General features: G+C 46.3%; 1 protein-coding gene across 2 annotated transcripts; it reads right to left on the bottom strand.

The window, feature by feature from the left end:
* Nucleotides 1-794: 794 nt before the first annotated feature.
* Nucleotides 795-18462, bottom strand: GATA3 (GATA binding protein 3). 2 transcript variants are annotated; one of them, XM_042872981.1, is made up of 5 exons: nucleotides 17977-18462; nucleotides 15084-15620; nucleotides 12371-12516; nucleotides 7513-7638; nucleotides 795-1250 (listed from the first exon to the last, which is right to left on the bottom strand). In XM_042872981.1, exons 1-5 carry the CDS (start codon nucleotides 18215-18217, stop codon nucleotides 966-968), a joined length of 1335 nt encoding a protein of 444 aa, XP_042728915.1. In that variant the 5' UTR covers nucleotides 18218-18462; the 3' UTR covers nucleotides 795-965. The 2 variants fall into 2 exon arrangements, with proteins under 2 accessions (XP_042728915.1, XP_042728916.1); XM_042872982.1 differs by having other exon boundaries at nucleotides 12371-12513.
* Nucleotides 18463-18973: the final 511 nt, after the last annotated feature.

The following is an 18973-nucleotide window of genomic DNA, read 5'->3' as shown; positions in this document are numbered from 1 at the left end:
TACAGGAACTTGTTCACAATGCGTATAGACCTGGAGAATGGCTATCCAAAAACCCCTTGTTGGCAATGTCCGCATGTTAACACTGATTGCCTGACACCATTGGTACTTCCTATGTAAAGGGCCCATGGCCCAAAATGAATGATCTCCCTACAGGTTTTATTTATTTAGTTATTTAGTTAGTTAGTTAGTTAATGCATCAAAACCGTTCTAGCCAGCCCCCTCCCCTCTCCCAGAAATGAAGAAGAAACAAAACAAAACAAAAAAAGAAAAAGAAAATAAAATAAAAGGAGAAGACATGACTGGCAGTTGGTCCATTTGTTCATTAAGACCGCGTTTCCTCTTGGTCTGCATTGTTTGTTTTTCTGGTTTTTAAATTGTCCTCCCGTCGTCTTTTTTTTTTTCTTTTCCTTTAAAAAAAAAATCTCTCAGAGTCCTTCATGCCTTTTTCTTCGCAGCTCTCCAGATGCAATAAAGTCTTCCTCAAATGTACAGTATTTCTTACAATATAAGTTATATGCAATGTTCAGCATTTTTTATTTTACTTTATTTTGTTCACAGCACTAGAGATCCTGTTCAATAGGGAATGCGAGTTCTGAATGGCTTATTCACAAATGGTATCCAGATTCAGTGGGTAAGAATACATAGATGCCATAGTGAGTTCCTTTAAAAAGTGGCAAACATCACTTTTTTAAAACTTTTTTTTTCTTTTTTCCTTTTTTTCTTTTTTTTTTCCGTTTTTGTGCTTTTTGTAGTTTTTTTCTTTTTTTATTATTATTTTTTTCATTCTTACGCCTTCAAATAACATATTTATTTTTATTCTTTTTATTCTTTTTTTTTTTTTTTTCTTTTTTCCCCCTCCCATTTGATTTGGGACATCAGACCCATAACCACGCGCCTGCAAAAATGCAAGTATATAAAGTAAATCTCATTTTGAGACCGTAAGCATTCAGCAGGGGAGTCTCTCACTAACCCATGGCAGTGACCATGCTGGAGGGATGGTGAGGTCCAAATGAGAGGCTGGAGGGAGGATGCATCGGTGTCGGTGTAGTCAGCATGTGGCTGGAGTGACTGAAGGGTGAAATGTGGCTGATGGAGGACATGTGTCTGGAGAGGGCGGCGGGGTTAAAGGAGCTGCTCTTGGGAAAGTCTTCAAGGTTGTCATGGACCTTTTTGCACTTTTTGGATTTGCTAGACATTTTTCGGTTTCTGGTCTGAATTCCTTCTTTCTTCATAGTCAGGGGTCTGTTAATCTAAACAAAAATAAATTATTTTTTTTTGTGCTTCCATCTCTTCTCCCCAGATCACTGTGGGATTCATGCACCCTATGCCACAGGATATGCCCAGGTCCAGCTGAACATCCAGCAGTCCCCTCCTCCCCCTGCATAGCTCAAACACCTCCAAAATTCAAATCAGGGCCAAAACCACTCCTGGGAACTGCAGAAAATCCCATGTTGGACTGAAATTTGTAGAGATGAGAAGACAGAAAAGCACAGAGCCCCACAGGAGGAAAGCATACCCAAATAACTTGTAGTGGCTGAAAAATTTCAGCTATCTGCGCATAAGGTAATTGCAGCATGTTTAGGAATGAGACCAATCATTATCACCTTGAAATATTCCCTGCAGACACCATCTCACCCCCAGGCTGCCTGATTGATCTAAAACCATTAGTGACAGCAGCTGCTGGGATTTCAGTGCTACCGGGGGTCTCAAACTCTCCCAGGGGCGTTAGGGTGCTGCTCAAACTCTTCATAAGACTGACAGCTGATTTCGTATTACTCGTACTTTTTAAGAAAGGTTTTTGCAACAGTTGGGAAGCATGCATAAAAACCTTTAAAAATCTGTGCTTGGGCAATGACAGGAGTCTCACAGTGGCTCCTCTGCAGAATCCCACCCAAGGCAGAAGGCAAAACCCCATAGCACTGTACACTGCTTCTTGCAATAACTGTGAGTGCTGATGATGATGAAAAGGGAGGAAAAAATGGATCCACTATCCACTGAGAACCACAAGGCCAATGGAAGGAGGTTCCTGCAAGGATCCTGAGCAGATTTTGATTCGTAAGATCTTCAACCAGTGCAGGGAACAAAGCACACCCTTCTTTGAGATCACAGAATAATTTAGCTGCTTGCTTATCAGTGCCTTTCCCCACAGTGTGAGAACCATTCTGTGAGTTCTCTCCCCAAGGAGGCAGGGATACAATAGCTCCCTGTTATATGCAGGGACAGAGGCATGGGGAGAGGAAAGAGCATCCCAAAGTTCGTCATCTCACTCTGAATTAGTGACCCCAGGCTCTCCGCACCAGCAGTGATGAGAAATTTCACCTCACCCTAAAAAATGGGCAATTGAAATTCTGATTACCTCTGGATAAAGGCAGCCAGTGGGAGCAGCCCAGCTTGCTAGCAGCCAAAGGTATGCCAGCCCATGTGCAGATCCACAGCAGCCTTGGGGCAGCAGCAAGCCAAAACCTCAAATGTCATAGGCTTTAAATACAATATCACCCTTCTCCTTGACTTGCTGTCCTCATGGGATACACATACAAGGGAGGCCCTTTGCTTCAGCCTGTGATGGGAAAGCATAGCCTGCCTGTTTCCAGTCACCCAGTAGGGATTTCTTGTCCATGTTCAAAAGGCAAAAGGTGAATCCCACTGGGGAGCAATGTCACAACTGATCTGGAGGTCCTGATCTCCAATAAGACCAGCTCAGACCTGGGGAGACATACATAAATTCCTGCCTCCCCAGCTCATAATGAGAATTTGCACCATGATATGAAGTCTCAAGGGCATCCAGATTGGATTTCCAGAGAAAGCAGCAAACACAAGCTGAGGACCTGGTGGTGGCAAAACTGCACCAGCCTCATGCTGTGCTGGCTCTTGGAGTGTCCTTCAGAACACCGATCACCTCCTTAAAGCAGCATCTTTCATGCTTTGTTCAACTGCAAAGAACAGATCCTCATAGACTGTGATGTGAGCCTAAAGGATAGGAATATGAGTTTTGCTCAGGATGCACTGAAACAGTTTGCCCAGAGAGGTGGAGGATACTCTGTCCATGGTGACATTCAAGGTTAAGATGGATGGAGCTCTGGGCAACCTTATCTCTCTGTACATGACCCTATCCACTGCAGAGGAGTTGGAGCAGATGACCTTTAAAGTTTCTTTCCAACTCAAACTCCATGATTCTATGATAAGCTGTAGCCAGCCCTGCAACTGGGGTCAAGGTGCCATTCCAACTGATAGCATCATCCTGCTGTACTTGGCCTCACTCTCTTGCCAGGTATTTCACCCAAAGAGATAAGCACTCAGACAAACATCAAGAGGAGGGAGACCAGAACAGCCACAACAGCAAGCCAGAAACACAACAGCAAGCCAGAAATATTTCCCACTAACTTCTAAGATTAAACACAGCAAAGTTAAAGGGGTCCCCGAAACATCAAAGGCACAAACCCATATCTGTTTCTGGGGGAGAGAAATGAGAGACCTGGAGGGAAGACCTTTCACATGAAAATTCATTGTGATAAAAATGACAAACACATGCTAAATTAAAATTAAACCACCCCAAAGCATGTATATGAAATTCATTAATTTCAGATGGAGCTAATTAATTATGGGCAGGAATTACGTTCTTTGTCGTATCATATGCAAAACACTGACTGCTCTGCTCTCGGGACACTTCACTCTACCTTTGGATATTGTGTAACAAAGGTTGCTTTTGAGGACTTTTGCCAAAATCAGTGATATCTCGTTCGTTTCTATGGGTGCAAGACAGGATGCTGCATACCTCCAGCAAGGTACAAGCGCTCCCACCTATGTCTGAAGTGAGCGAAGGCTGATCCCACTTCTAAGAAGGACTGAAATAGCAAGGACAAGAACCCCACATTCGAGAGATCAAATCCAGGGGACAGTCATAGACATTATAGGTCTGATCTTGCTCTGACTGAAGACAAAGGGATTTTGCCACTGACCTCAATAAGGTCCTGTCACTGAAGCGGATTTATCATTTAGACATAGTCATTACAATGTTGGGTTAATCTTCCAGACTGGCTGTATCTTAACGAACACTCTGGGATGCCACAGGATGAAAGGCGTCGCATCAATGTGAAATATTAGTCATTCTTAATACTGGTGTTAATGGAGCCTGCTCTTGTTGAAGTCAATTGGAAAAATGTCAGCAACTCCACTAAAGGTACCCCAAGACTATTATAGTCATTGCTTATATCCTACTGTCAAATGGGTTCACTTCAGCTGAGGAAATCAACAGGAAAACAAACTGATATCGCTCATTAAAAAAAAAAAAGAAAAAAAATTGAAAAAAAGTGTTGGTATTATTTACTGCAACCCTTCCTGAGGTAGGCGTGAAATGCAGACACGTTTTATCTTCAGATCAATGCATTAAAATACCCTAATGATCTGAAGGTCCTAGGAAAACTCGTTAAACAGAAAGAAAAGACAAAAGAGGAAAAGTAGGGGGAACTAAAAGAGCAAGGGTTTTCCTACTAGCCTAAATCAGAATGAAATCGTCTTCCGAGTAGCCAAAAGACTTCTGCAGTCATTGACACATCTGTGCAGACACCCTGCTGCTCAAAAGGGAAATGCTATGGCGAGCCTGTACGCATTTCCAGCACCTCTCCTGGTGGAGAACCAACACAGAGACAAACACCGAAAAGGAGCAGGACCACACCTGCACTTTAAAATACCAAACCAATTCCCACCAGCCTACGAAACTTGTCCATGATCAACCACAAAACTTCATCCCTGCTTTGAGTTGACTAAAGGCAGTTAGAGCAGCTCACCTCCTAGCAGCCAAAAACAAAAGGAAACTTCACTTCCACCATTGCCTTATCACCAGTCACAAAAGAATTTAAAAAATAAAGTCACTCACATATAATTTATAAAGCAGAGTGTGGCCTTCACAGCTATACATCTTGAAAGCCACATTGGGCTGCAGAACAATGCCTCAGCACTGTGCCCTTGTAAAGCTTTAAAGCTGTGAGAGTGGTATTTTCAAGGATGATCTGCAGTGATGTTGCTCATTTCTCACTGTAGTTATAATTAAGCATCATCCAGCAGCAAAAATTAAAAAAAGAAAAAAGTGGAAGGAAAATCTACCTACTCATAGCCAGATTTTAGTATCCTTGCCTAGTTCTATCATAGTACTCTAGGGGGTATCATTTAAGCAGGTCCCATCAGTGGAGCTGCTCTTAAGGCAAGATACTACTTGACTTTGGTAACTAGCTGTACTGAGCTTTTCAGAAGCTGACAGTGTTTTTAATGAATATGAAAACGGTTCCAATCTGCTCAAGGCCTGCCCTATGTCACAGATTTCACTAACATCCCTAAACAATGGATCAGGGGGTCAGTTCAGGCCAACTAGTTTCACAAAGTTAGTGTTAAAAAGAAAAGGAGAGAGGGAGCAGGTGCTCGTTCCTGGAGAACTCCAGTGTTCAGCTGCCTTAGGGGGAATTCCTCCCGTCTGACATCTACGGTGCAGATCCACATGAACTTAACATTCTGTCTCCATTTCTAGACACAGGGAGATACTGTACAGTCTTCAGGGCTATAAATGATCTCATCGAAATGCAGACATCTTCACCAGGTCCAATAAATGGTACCTGAGGTGAGACTATTCCCATTCAAGGGCTTTGCTGCAGCACAAGGGGAACAACTCAGGTAGAGGTGTCCCTACTGCTCGTGTTCGTGCTAGATGATTAAAATCATAGAATTCCTTAAGTTGGAAGGGAATTTAAAGCTCATTCAGTTCCAATGCCCTGCCATGGTCTGGCTGTCACCCACCAGATCAGGCTGCCCAGAGCCCCAAACCAACCTGGCCTTGAGCACCTTCAGGAATGGGGCACCTACAGTTTCTCTGGGTTACCCTACAATTTCTCTGGGTTACCCGGTGGACCCGATGGCCTCATCGCCATCTAAGCAAAGTCCTAACATCAGTAGCTACACTGCCACAATGACAACAGCACACAAAAATATACTCCTTCACTGAAGCTAGCTGACATCGTTACCTTCCTGCCATAGAAATAGCAAGCTAAGTATTTTCTTATGATACTCCGAGTTTTCACTCCTCATGCCTGGTCCAACCCTCTGTTTGCAGATCACACAGAGAGTCTGATGACAACCTTTGTTTGCTACAAAGAACTCAAAGGGTGCTGAGATGCTCGCCCACTAAAGGGTAAACACATTTTCCTTTTTTCCAAGAGATGCCTCTCACAGAACAGGTGAAAAATTAGCCTAGTTGGGTCTTCTTTTTTTCCTCCCGTTTAATCCAAACTTGTTCACTCATGTCAAAAATACAAAGAGCTTGAAATAACAAGGGACAGAGACACCACCAGGTTTGGCTGCCCCGTGAAACCCAATCCATCTTTGATGTATTTGTGTGGGTAGACATCAGGGTAAAACATAGCCTGAGATTTCTAAGTCAAACATAAAGCTAATGACCACTAGGAAAAAAAAAAAAAAAAAAAAAAAAGTTATGCCAAAGCACAGAAATTGGAAGTCTTTTCCTTCTTCTGACATAATAATTATTCCAATGTCACATGTAGAATGAGAGTAACAGTAGTAGCCTTAAGACTCCTGTATTAGCAGTATTATTTGGTAGAAGACTTTTCAGATTCCTTTAGCTCTTTCCCTAGGGCACATATCCTTGGTTTCTGCAATCTGGCTTTGCATGGAGATATTAGATTAAATCTTCCAGCCAGTTCATTTTGTTACATTTCTCATTCCTTTCCATGACAGATGCCTTAAAATTCATATCACAGGTTTAGCACACTCTACATCCCACTAACTAAATCAAGTCCTTTCTGTTTAGGAATCGCTTGCGTCAAATGGGGCAAACAAGAGACCTAAATAAATCACCTCTGGGGACTGGCAGAGGGACGGGACAAAGATAGCCACAAACCCAGGAAAGATCTAAATAGTCACTGGCACATTTTGCTTTTTTGGCGGAGTTTGTGTTTGCTGGAGGAACCAAGCTGTGCGTAGAAGGGGTATCAGCTTGCAGGATGGTGTGTTGTCTTTTCCAGCACGCTGAGCCCAATCCGCAGTGGATAACATGTCTCTCTGTTGATCCACCCCTCCTTCCTCGGCTCAGGCATGGGAAAGCTCTAACATTACCCACTGACAGTCCTGTTTTATACCTTCCCAAGTCAGATCAGCTACATTTAAGGGGACACTCGCTCACTGCTTCAAAATTTAAGGTTCCCAAAGGGATCCCCAAAGGGACAGAGGAGGTCTCAGCACCACCCAAGACTGGATGTCGTAGAGTCATAGAATCGTTTGAGTCAGAAAGGACCTTACAAGGTCACCTAGCCCAATTCACCTGCAATGAACAGAGACACCTACAGCAAATCCTGAAGCCAGCAAAGAGTTTGAACCACCCAAGAGTGGAAATCCTCAAACCAAGGAAGACTTTGGACCACCCAAGAGTATAAATCCTCATACTAAGGAAGACTTTGAGACACCAAGCATGGAAAGGGAGGCCCCACTACCGCGCGTTACCATCACACTTACATTGTGCAGCTTGTAGTAGAGCCCACAGGCATTACAGACAGGATCGCCGTTGGCATTTCTCCTCCACAGGGTGGTGGTGGTGGTCTGACAGTTAGCGCAGGACGTGCCCGCCCTCCTGGCTGCAGACTGCAGGAACGGGTGGGACAAGAAGAGGTGAAAAAAAAGCATTAAAAAGATGCCATCAGCAAAATCTCTGAGAAAGAAAACATCAACCACACAAGACTGACGCACAGCAGCAGAGGCCTACAGAAACTGGCTTGTGAGAACAAATAATAATTCCGACAAAAAATCCCCGAGGTACTTTAATCCCAAATTATATATGAACTGAATCAGGTGCCAAAGGGCATCCTAAAAGTGAGTGCTAAACCTCTGATAGAGCTCATCAAAATTAGCAACGCTGGCACGGCCCATTCCAGAGGGGAAAATATTATTTAAATGCCAACATGTCTTTCCATCTTAATTCTCTCAGACCCCCCAGGGATCTAATTCTGCAGTCAGGGCCTGAACCAGCAATTGCTGGAGTCAGTGGCATGAGTCACGATGGCTTCAGCCAGTGCTGGATGAGACCCGCGCCGTGCTCACTGGGCAGCTGCTCGCTGGGTCTGACAGCAAGCACGGCCCCATCCCATAAGTTCAGCTCTGCTTCAAAGGATACAGGCTCCAGATCGGAAATAACACTGCGGCGAAGAGCAAGAATCCCAACTTTTTAATTACACCCTTCTGCAGCCTCAAACTTCATGTTTATTTAAGGACTGGTAATGAGGTTGAAAGAAGAATTTACCATTTCATAAAAAGGGAGGAACAAAAAAAAAAAAAAAAAAAAGTATATGTGTCAAGGTGTATAAAGAAGCTTTTTTGTGAGCTGTGATAATGATTTAGGAAAGCCAAATTTAGCCAAGTCGCTTCTCATTCACATGCATGAATTCTTGCTTATCATTTAAAAACTGTAACTTTGGCAAACAAATTGTCCTTCTGCCACTGAAGGAGGAAAAGGAGTTTGCAGACTTTTATATGAATGTGTATGCATGCTTGCATGCATGCAAGTGCCTACAGCTCCTAAAAAAGATCTTTAGATCCCACTCCTATCTCTTCTTCATCAACATGACACAGTCCCAGAGCTCTGATTTCATCCCGATGCACCGCTTTCAATGGGACTGCTCATGTGCTTAAAGTTAAAACATGTGCTTAAACGATTTGCCAGATCATAGCAATGCTTGGCACCTTGCAGAACTGAGCCTTTAATGCTCTCTTTTGTGCTCTTACTGTTTCAAATTTACCCCTCACCCCACTCAGCCGCACACTGTAGCACATCCAACATTAAAAAAATAATAAAATACCGCATCTTTGGAGACTGTACAGCAAACCCAAAATGCAAACATGGACACTGGCACGGTGCTAGCATTAATACCAACTCTTGTTAGGTCATGTTGCAATTTTAATCATAATTGAATGTGGCGTAGGTGGAGAGAGGACGGGTTGGTTTTGTTTTAGATAGAGTAGGATTTTTTTCCTCTTTTTTAATTACACACACGAAAAAAGGACTATCTGAAAAAATAAATCACGCTGCACCCACAAGCATTAAGAAGAATTGAAGAATGCCCAGTCTGACAACAAGGGGCTCTTACCAGGCAGCACAAAAAGTGTTCTGTCTGCAAAAAAAAAGTAACCATCTGAAGAAGTTGAGGCACCCCACCACCAAAAGCAGAGCCTATCGGGCAAGTTTGCGCACAGAGGCCTTTATCCTGTCCTTCTCTGGACTCTGCCAAGGCTCCAGATTTGGTTTCCATTCAAATCACCGTGTTGGTGGACATACCTGCTCTCAGAGCTGCACACCCATCACAACCCAGGGGCCAAGCATAGGTGGCTCGGAGGCTGGAATGACTCTCTGTGGCAGCTTTGAATTTATCAGACCCAAAAATCAAGCCTAAGGAAATTTCTGAAAACCAGCGATATTTGACTCAGCCCACACAGGGGAAACATCCCCTTTGAAGACATTTGGGGTTTCAACACTGTGCTCACCATAATTTCTTGGATGGTAAATGTGTTTAAAGGTATGCCTCATTCCAACTACCTTTTCAGGATCTCAAGCAAATTCTCACCAGCTAATTATAAATACACCAATAAATCACAATGTTCATTATCTTCCCTAAAGCCTAATCCATCTGTCACTTTTTCTCTACAAAACCTTGGCATTGTTATCTCAATATTTTAAGTCCTGAACTCTTTTCGTCCCAGACCGTAGCTTTCATTCTGTACCAATTTAGACCAGAGACAGCAACAGTAGGCAGGAAATAATGAATAATAACACTATTTTCAAGGCTCCCAGCAATGGGACTGACACTCATCACCAACCCAATCATGTCCATGTCAGTACTGGGATGACACACTATCATCTACAGGACCAGAGCTGGTTGAGCAAAGACACAACTTCATGCTGGAAGTGCTGACAGTGATGGAAAGGTGGAACCAAGGAAGGTGCAGAAGGAGGAACTGAGTGCTGATAAACATGCTTAAGAGCTGGTTTTGGTGCCTACATTTACACGGAGTATCCAAAAAGTTGCAAGGGACAGCTTCCTAAAATCATATTGCATGTGCCAAATCCCTCTGAGAAACTAGCCATTATTCTTTCAAAATCAGTACAGACATGGAAAGAGAGAGCTCTGCATCCATGTGGGCAATGAAAGAAGAAAATGCAAAGGAAGGCTTTGTCTCAGCTAAGGGCCATGAAGGAGCTACTACGGGCTTGGATGGGGGCACTCTACATGATCCACAGCTTTCCCCCCAAAACAAAGTAGAGCTCCTCAACCTGCAAAGCTCATCTCATCATTCCCCATAAAGTCAGCCCTACAAAGACTCCCATTGAATTTAATGAAGCTTGGGTTCCCAGCATCTAAGGATTTATTTGACTTCTCTATCCAGCCCATCGGAGTCCTGTCATTAGCTACAGTGCACTGGGATCAGAGCCTACAAAACCAGCCCAAGGTCACACAGGAAACTTGTGGCAGAGCAAGAGGTGCACACCTCGGCTCCCAGCCCGCTCACCTCCCAGAGCCGGGAGGATCATTCAAACCACAGACATGCATGCTTCCACATCCTTGCACAAAGAGATGCAAATGCAGAAGGTCTTGATGCATTCTGATTTTTTTCTTTTTGAGAGCGTTAGCAAGAAAAATAGAGGCAAACGGTGTAAAAAACATTGTTTCAGACAGTGATAAAAAAAAAAGAATAAAAAAAATCTGAAGTTCTCATTTAGCGAACACTGCATGCAAAGTTTTTTGTATCTCAGACTTCAGCTAAAATGCCCAAGATAGGAATGATTATGCAAGACCAGGTCTTTCTTTACATTTTTCATTCTTTCTTTTTTTTCCTTTTTTTTCCCAAGAGTGACCTTTCAAAATGTATTTATTTATATATTCCATTTTACATGTGCCGAGCTCGGGGTAATTCAGGACATTCTTTCATGGTTCCATCAGACACTTTGTGAAAGCTCTACCCCCTTTCCAGCCGCTTTCCTATCCTGCCTCCCCCTCTGCTTGTTTGGATACGCTCAAGCTCCTGTGTGTTTGGGCTGGGGAAACAGAGCTGTTGTTTATGAGTTATCTCCAGGGCTCAGATATCCGGCAGCTTTTTCCTAGGAAGTTGACTTTACACATAAAGAGAGAACGAGGAAAAAAAAAAAAAAAGAAAAAGAAAACGAGGTGTGTGTGCTTAAGACAGAAGGGCTGGCGGGAAGGAGGAGAAGAGAACAAGAGAGCTGCTCCAAAAAAATTAAAAATCCCAAGCCATACTTCCCTCCCTAGAAAGCCTTTCCTTTTTCCTAACGAGGCTGTGAAAGACAAGGCTGAGCCAAAGGAGACCAACATTTTCTTATAAGGGAAAAACACTGAAAGTCTGTCCCTAAAAGCACGCATGGCAGAGCTCCACACCAGCGCTGTCCCCTTCAGTCCATCAGCCCCAAAACACCACGGGGATGCATGAGTTGCTTTTCCTCCACCTTCCATTTTTAATCCTAATGCGACCAAATGTGCCTCGATTCAAAATATTCAATAACTTCCCAGGCAGGGAACATATTTTTTCCCCCACTTGATATATTTTTCCCCTTGTGGTTTGCCTGATTATTTGCCAAATAGACTTCAACGCATTTATTAGCCATGCCCACAGCTTCCAGACCTTTTTGTGGCTTCCAGAGAAATTCATAAATAGATCACTGGGGATGCTATAATGTATTGCCTGTATATATTATGGTCCTGAGGCCTGAAACTATTATTTCACCATTATTCCAAATAGTTACCTGTGCATTTCACCTTCCTCCAGCTTGTGCGGTTGTGGGTGCACACTCAGTTTTGCACCCTCACACACTTTGCCATGCCCTACATTGAGATGGCAATGAGATGGAGACAGTGGCGGTGCTCAGGAACAAGTAACCCTGCTCAGGTCCCTTCTGTGTCACCACCAGCCAAGAGGAATGGAAAGCACACAGAAAGAAATTTCCAGCTTCTTATCTCTTTGGTCAGTGGGAAATGTCTTTAGAAAGAGCTTTCACCCTTGGGTCACCACCCAGGTCTGCTGTGCAGAGGCTGCCACCCTATTGCAACCTGGGAGAAAACCCAGTCCTGGCTTACAGAAACCTCTAGCTCTTGATTTTTTTTAAACCTGTTTTATGTTTGCAATAGGAACAGACAACTGAGGCCCACAGCGCGTGGGATCCTCTCTCCAAGCATCCTCCGTTCCAGCCCTCAGACACAGTGCGTCCACTTTTCGGGGCTGGCTGAGCTTTCCAGCTCCATCCCAAGCTGTGAACAAGAAACAAAAGTGGCAGGAGAAAACAAATTCTGTACAATAAAGTAAAACCACTCACCAGCCTTCTCTTGGGTTTGATCAGGGGTCGGTTCTGCCCGTTCATTTTGTGATAGAGTCCACAGGCGTTACACAAGTAGTGCCCGGTGCCGTCTCTTCTCCACAGAGGGGTTGAGGTAGCCCCACAGTTTACACACTCCCTGCCTTCTAGAAACAAGAGAGCACATAGTTCACTTAGGGAAAACAGTGGTGAAAGAGGATGGAGAAGTCTCCCCCCTGCCCCAGAATAACTCCAAAAGGCACTGTCTGTCCTCTCCGAGCTCAGGATGCCCAAGAGCCCAAGGCCATGGTTAAGACACAGAAGTAGGGGACTATCAGCCCTCATTGGGTCTGATCCTGCCCCATCACCCCAATCCTGACACCCCACGTCTCCTATGCCCTTTAGGAAGAGGTAGGTAATGGTGACAACCCCTACCCAAACCCCCAGGCAGCTCAGGGGTTCCCTGGAGCTCTCCCCCACACATGGGTCCCTCTTGGTGGAAGGAAGATGAGAGGCTGGTGGGTCTCTGTCACCCCTGGAGTTAGAAAAAAAGGGGCCTACGACCCTCCTGAGACAGATGGATGCCAAATATATGTCCACAAACACCTTCCTAATGCATATGTGGGCCCTGGGTTCACTCCTTGAGCATCACCCTGCATCCCAGTGGGGTGCATGAGCCAGAGGTGCACTTCCTTTGGTCTCAGATCAAACCCCCCAGATAATCATGGCCCAAGCACCAGAACACCTCTCCAGCCCTAGTCAATCCACAGTCACTGGGCCAGTACCCACTATCTATTTGTTTGCAAGTAAGCTCTCACTGATCAGCCAGCGGGGCTGCAGAAATCCTTCTGTCTTCCTCACTTTATGTACAGACCATGCCCAATATTTGGGACCCTGAATACTTTGTAGTCTTTTCCATCTTCTTCTCCTCCTTTTTGGCACCCTTCTGTCTCAGTTATGAGTGGGCTCCCCAGCCCTCTGGCTCCCAGGATTTAGGGGACACAGTACCTCACAGCTACTGACAGAGGGTTGAATGAGTGGTTTCATGTTGTTGTTATTTTATTTCTTGCACCTAAAGGCACTCCCAGCCCGTCTGAGAGCAGCAGAAACACTCAGCTGGCCGAAGCAGAACTAACCCAGCTCAGCAGTGGGTTCCAGCACGAAGCACCCACTCCCTAACCACAAACAGCAGCCGTTTTTCCAGAGCCTTTGTGCTAAACCTCCCTCCCCTGCTCCAAAAAATAATCGTAATAATGAAATGTTAATTTGCATCCGTTTCTCCCTCTTTTCGTCGTTCGCAAACACCCCCTCCCTTCTTTTCACCCGGACCCATCCCCCTTTGTCTGCGAGCTCCCCAGCTTGCTAAAATCGACTTTAAAAAAAGAAGAAAGAAAAAAAAATAGGTGTTGCTCTTGGGGTTGGTTTATCGCAAACCGCAGAAGTCTTTCTAGAAGGTAAAGTAACAGAAAGTGGCAAAAGGAAAACAAGAGGAAGGAGGAAGAGGGGGGGCAAAACGGTTTGAAAATCCCGCGCAGCCGCTGCCCCGCGGTTCTGGGTGAGGATAAAGCGGAGCCGCAGCGGTCGGGTCGGGTCGGGACCGCTCCGGAGCACACGGGTGGGTTCACTCCGCTCTGGTTAAGCGGGGCGGCCGCTCTGAGGCCGTTTGTGTCTCTGTCCCTCTCTTTTGTTTCACTCCATCTCTCTCTCTCTCTCCTGCTTTCATGTACAAAACACACAGGTCTGGGTTTTTTTGTCACTCTAACCGCATCCGGACTCTATTAAAGTTCCTGGCGCTGGATAAACAATGCAACTGTCGCGTGCAGCAGTCTGAAAATAATTGGATTAGCTCAAACATATCAGCTAAATAGAGACAGTCCCTGCTCAGACAGACAGAGTAAATGTCACCCTGGAAAAACCCTGAAAACTGATCTCATTCATGCCAGGCAACCCCGCAGCAGCCTCCACGGAAAAAAAAAAAAAAAAAAAGAAAAAAAAAAAGAAAAAAAAAAAAAAAGAAAGAAAGAAGAAAAAAAGAAAAAGAAAAGAAAAATAGAAAAAGAAAAGGAAAAGAGTTTTGACTAATCGCCCTTTCTTCTACTCACACAGCAGCACCCTTTGGTGCACCCTAAATCCCGACCATCCATCCGGCACAGCCCCGCAGTGTGCGCAGTGTGCCGAGACCCCACCGCGGTGCCTTCCTCGGGGTTTGGGGTCCGGTCCGGGGACGGGCACGGAGCTGGATGGGGCCGGGGGGGTGAGCTCAGGGTAATTCTCCCCCCCCTCCCTGTTTCCCAGCCTCCCGGCGCCGCATGGGAAGAGGCCCTGGGCTGAGCCGCGCTGGGAAGAGCGGGGCGGAGGGCAGGCGGGGGAAGTTGGCCGGGATTTAAGTACCATTATTAAAATACGGAGAGATACACTAATGCTGCGGTTCCCTCGGTTTCGCTTCCTCATTAAACGCCCGCAGCTGAGCACAGTAGAGGCGTTTGGGATCGCCCCCGGGGTTGGAGCCCGGCGGGAGGGAAAGGCTCGGGCACAAGGCTCGGGCACAAGGCTCGGGCACTCGGGAAGGACTTAGCCTGGGGTTAGCATCCCAGCAGGGTAACCTATGAGAAACATACAACGTTTTTCCTCTCCTTTCCTCGGGAATCAGCCCCTGGGTACGCAACCCACGCTCCATCCCATCGCTTCCTCTCCCTTCCCGAGCAAATTGGGATGAAGCAGCCAAAAACCCTACCTGTGCTCGACCGCGCTTTCGGTCGTGATTTGCACCCGAACCCGGTAGGCGATCCTCCTAAGAGGCTGCTGGGGGGGAAAAGTCCAGAGCTATATTCGGGGACATACGGTGGATAAGTAGTGATGGGGTGATGAGCGGAGGAGGTGGCTCCTCCTAACGAGGCCATGCTGCTCCGAGAGTGAGACGACTCCAGCTTCATGGTGTCAGCCAGGGACACCTGATATTTGATGCATTCCTTCTCATCCTGCCGGGTGGAGCCGGTGGAGCCAGGAGTGGAGATGGACGGATCCGGGGACACATCTTTAGGAGGGGTCGGTGGGAAGGTGAAAAGATGCGGGCTGGAGTGACCGGCTGATAAAGTGGAGGAAGAAGCGGGCGGGTAAACGGAGAGGGGTCCTGGCGAGCTGTGATGGATGGAGGTCTTGGAAAAAGGGCTGAGGTTCCAAGGGGAAGCGCTGTGGTGGCTGCTCAGCGCTTTGCTCCCATCCAGCCATGGCAGCGAGCCGTGCAGCAGAGGGGGCCGGCACACCTGGCTGCCTGCTCGGAGAAAGCACAGCGAGAAAAAGCCGGTTACATTCCCTCTGCCTGCCCTACGACCTGCCGGGGGATGCGGGCTGCAGCCCTGCTCCTTCCTCGGACGCTTAGAGCATAGGAGAAACCCACCTGGTGCGAACCCCTCAGTGTTCTCCCTTTTAAAATGAAATCCTGAAAGCTGCGATCCTGAGGGATTGGGACCCCCCAAGCGGGGATGTGCTGAGACACAGAGCCCCCTTTGCCCTCTCCCAGACAACCCCAGGTGGACTTGGAAGCAAAGATCCTGCACGAAATTGCCCAGCCCTCGCTGCAGAAACCATTTCTCTGAGTTGGGAAATAATTTGTCAGGCGCTTTCCGAAAGTAGCCATGGGCTACAAACCCTAGGTATATTCTGGCCAAACGAAGAGGATCAGAAGATGCCCAAAAATGTGATTATAACCTTTCTAACCTTCCCAACCGAACTGCTGAACTTTGCAAACTGTCGCAGTTTGTGTTTTCTCCCCTCCTCCCCCCCATCCTTGGGGTTGCACAAAAATGTCAGATTTTGGTGGCACTGTGGCACAGAGAGGGAGTATCAACCTGAAAATAAACTCTCTCTCCATCCCCTTCTCACCACTACAAACTCTTCACTGTATATTAAAATACAGACCTGGGCTTTCAGGGGGAAAAAAAACCGCTGGACTTATGCAACCGAACCTTTCTTCCCTTCTGTCACAAATGTTCTGGAGGGATCATAACTCACGTTTTAGCCCTTTCTAAAAAAAAAAAACATCCAAAGAATCAAATCTACCCAAATCCACTGCAACTTCAGCAAATCGCTGGAAGCTGAAAAAACAGTTATTCACCTGGAAGAGAGCAAGGCTGTGTCTACTGTATAACCCTGAAACACACTGACACCCAGAGAGCCTGAATCTCTCCAGCTATCGTGGTACAGAGTGCTAAACAGGATAGATGCAAACACGAATCTATAGAGCCACAGACAGCAAAAGAGCGGGTGCAGTGTGGACACATATGTCTACATGTGGGCATGTGTGTGTGTTAGAAAACCTACAGGCTGGTTTTCATTGTACCAGACATTCGTGAACAATACTGAAAGTAACTGCTCAAAAGGAAGGGAAGGTGGGTTATACGAATAGAAAGGGTCAAGATTCATTATCTTCTCCAGGAAGTAGCATAGTAAATAATATTCAGGCTAGATCAGAGAGACCGCAGTTCCACTTTCTGCTGATATATTGGGGGAAAAAAATGAAAAGAGCAGAAAAGAAAGAAAGGACAAAGGCTGCTGATCCTCAGAAATAATTGTTTTAAAGGGACTAATGACAGAACAAAGCAGTTACTGAGCGGACCTAATGCAGACTCGCACTCAACAAGTAGCTGAGGGCTGGGAGCAGCCCTGAGCCCAGCTCGGCTCCACTGCCACTCTCATCCCACCTTCTTCTCCTTGATTTTGGGTTGAGCCTCGGGCTTTTTAGATTCCAGCACTTCAGAGAGGTCACTCTCCAGCTGCGGAGCTCAGCGGCTGCTCATTTCCCTGCCTTATTATTATTATTATTATTGTTATTATTATTATTATTCCCTAACTTTTAACCATAGAGACAACTCCAGTCACACAGCCTGAGTTGCTCTGCTTCATCCCTAAAAAGATGGCACCAAAACATCCATCCCTCCGCAGCCCCAGGCCCCGTCGGCCGCAGGTATTTCACCTCTTTCTCTAAAAGCAGTGACCCGGGAGCAACATTCACATCGTGGATCAACCACTTTCCTGCAGGAAAACACCACTGCTCTGCTGCCTGGTTTGGGATCTTCCTTCTGACTTTCTTGTTTTAGCACACGCCATGATGCGGCCCTGGGTGAAACTTTCAAATTGAGCCTAACAAGCTCCTGAAGTGTGAATGAAGTATCCCAAGCATGAGGACTGCGGGGTCATTCCCTGCTCTACTGCATCACCTGCATCACCCCTGCTCTACGGCTCTGCTTCTCGAGAGCAGCGAACGGTGCAAAAGCTAAACACCATGTGAAAACGCCGTTAAGCTAATTAGAGAGGAAAATAGCTCAGCGAAAGAGAAAGGAAAAAAAAAAAAAAAAAAAAAAAAAAAAGGTAGGTGAAAGAGAAAGAGGAAGAAATAGGGAAAGAGAGGAGGGAAAGAAGGGAAAGAGATTAAAAACAGAAGAAAAAGAAAGATAGGAAAGAAAGCAAAACAATGGAAAGACAGAAAGAAAAAGAAAACGAAAAGTAGCCAGGATTGAGCCGTATTTCTAAAAGCCGGCCTCAAAACCCACCCGTGACGTCGTTTCCCGGCCCGCAGGATCGCTGCCGGGGTCTGCCCGGCGGCACCGGGGCTCGGGGCGGACACTCACCGTGATGGGCCGTCGGGTACCGCTGCACGGTGGCTCGCACGGAGTTGCCGTAATACGGAGGCACGGGGTTGCCTTGTCCGTCGATATTAAAAAGTACATCCACTTCCTCGGCGAGAGGATACTGCGTGGGGTCCATGTAGGTATGGCCAAGAGTGGGGTGGTGGGAGTCCGGGTGCTGCCCATTGAGCACGGCCGGGTGGTGGTGGCTCACCCACCGCGGTTGGTCCGTGGAGACCTCCATCTTCCGCGCTCGCTGCTCTTCCTCCTCCTCCTCCTCCTCAGCGAGGCTGGCGACGGGAGGGGGGGGACGGCTGTGCAGAGTCGGGGTGGGGAAAGAGCTTCGGCGAGGTTGGGGTTGGGTTGGTTTGTAATCGGAGGGAGGAGGGGGGTGGTGGTGAGAAATGTTCGGTTCCAAAAAATTAAAAAAATAAAAATTAAAAAAAAAAAAAAGTGAAAAAGAAAAAAGAAAAAGAAAAATAAGAGAATATACTGAAGGGGAAAAAAAAAAAGAAAAAGAAAAAAAAAAGAAAAAAAAAAGGGGAAAACAAATTCGGGGGGGGAAAAATCTCTACGAAGTGAGATCCCCTCTGTATCTTCCGCTCTTCTTGTAGATGTTTCTCTTCTTTGATCACCTGTAACGAGAAAGAGGAAGGAGGAAAAGGGGAAGGAGCAGAGAGAGGGAGAGAGAGGCAGAGAGAAACGTGCTTGAGAAGTTCTGAACTTTAGCACCTGACTTTTTAGGCAGGAGCAAACCCATCCCATCCCTGAGCCAGCCCTGGGAAGCGCCGCTCTGCCCTGGACCCACCTCTTCCAGCGCCTCTTTCTCTTTCGCTCTCTCCCCGCACGGCTCGCAGCGAAGCCCGTGCAGCCGCGGCTCCGAATCCCGCTTCGCTTTTTCTCTTTTTTTTTTTTTTTTTTTTTTTTTCCCCCCTCTTTTTTCCCCCGTTTTTTTACTTTCCTTCTTTCATTTTCGCTCCTTCCCTCCCCCCCCCCCCCC

This window comes from Lagopus leucura, unplaced genomic scaffold, assembly GCF_019238085.1.
Source record: "Lagopus leucura isolate 7727_CA_CO unplaced genomic scaffold, USGS_WTPT01 Super-Scaffold_100008, whole genome shotgun sequence".
NCBI classification, from domain to species: domain Eukaryota; kingdom Metazoa; phylum Chordata; class Aves; order Galliformes; family Phasianidae; genus Lagopus; species Lagopus leucura.
This window is presented reverse-complemented; position numbering and strand designations above follow the sequence as displayed.

Excerpts from the sequence above, each read along its gene's own strand:
- GATA3 (XM_042872981.1), bottom strand. The coding sequence starts at position 18,217 with ATGGAGGTCTCCACGGACCAACCGCGGTGGGTGAGCCACCACCACCCG. Across the intron at positions 15,621-17,976 it reads GTACCCGACGGCCCATCACG|GCAGCCAGGTGTGCCGGCCC; the intron begins GTGAGTGTCCGC and ends TTCTCCGAGCAG. Across the intron at positions 1,251-7,512 it reads TCTACTACAAGCTGCACAAT|ATTAACAGACCCCTGACTAT; the intron begins GTAAGTGTGATG and ends ATTTTTGTTTAG.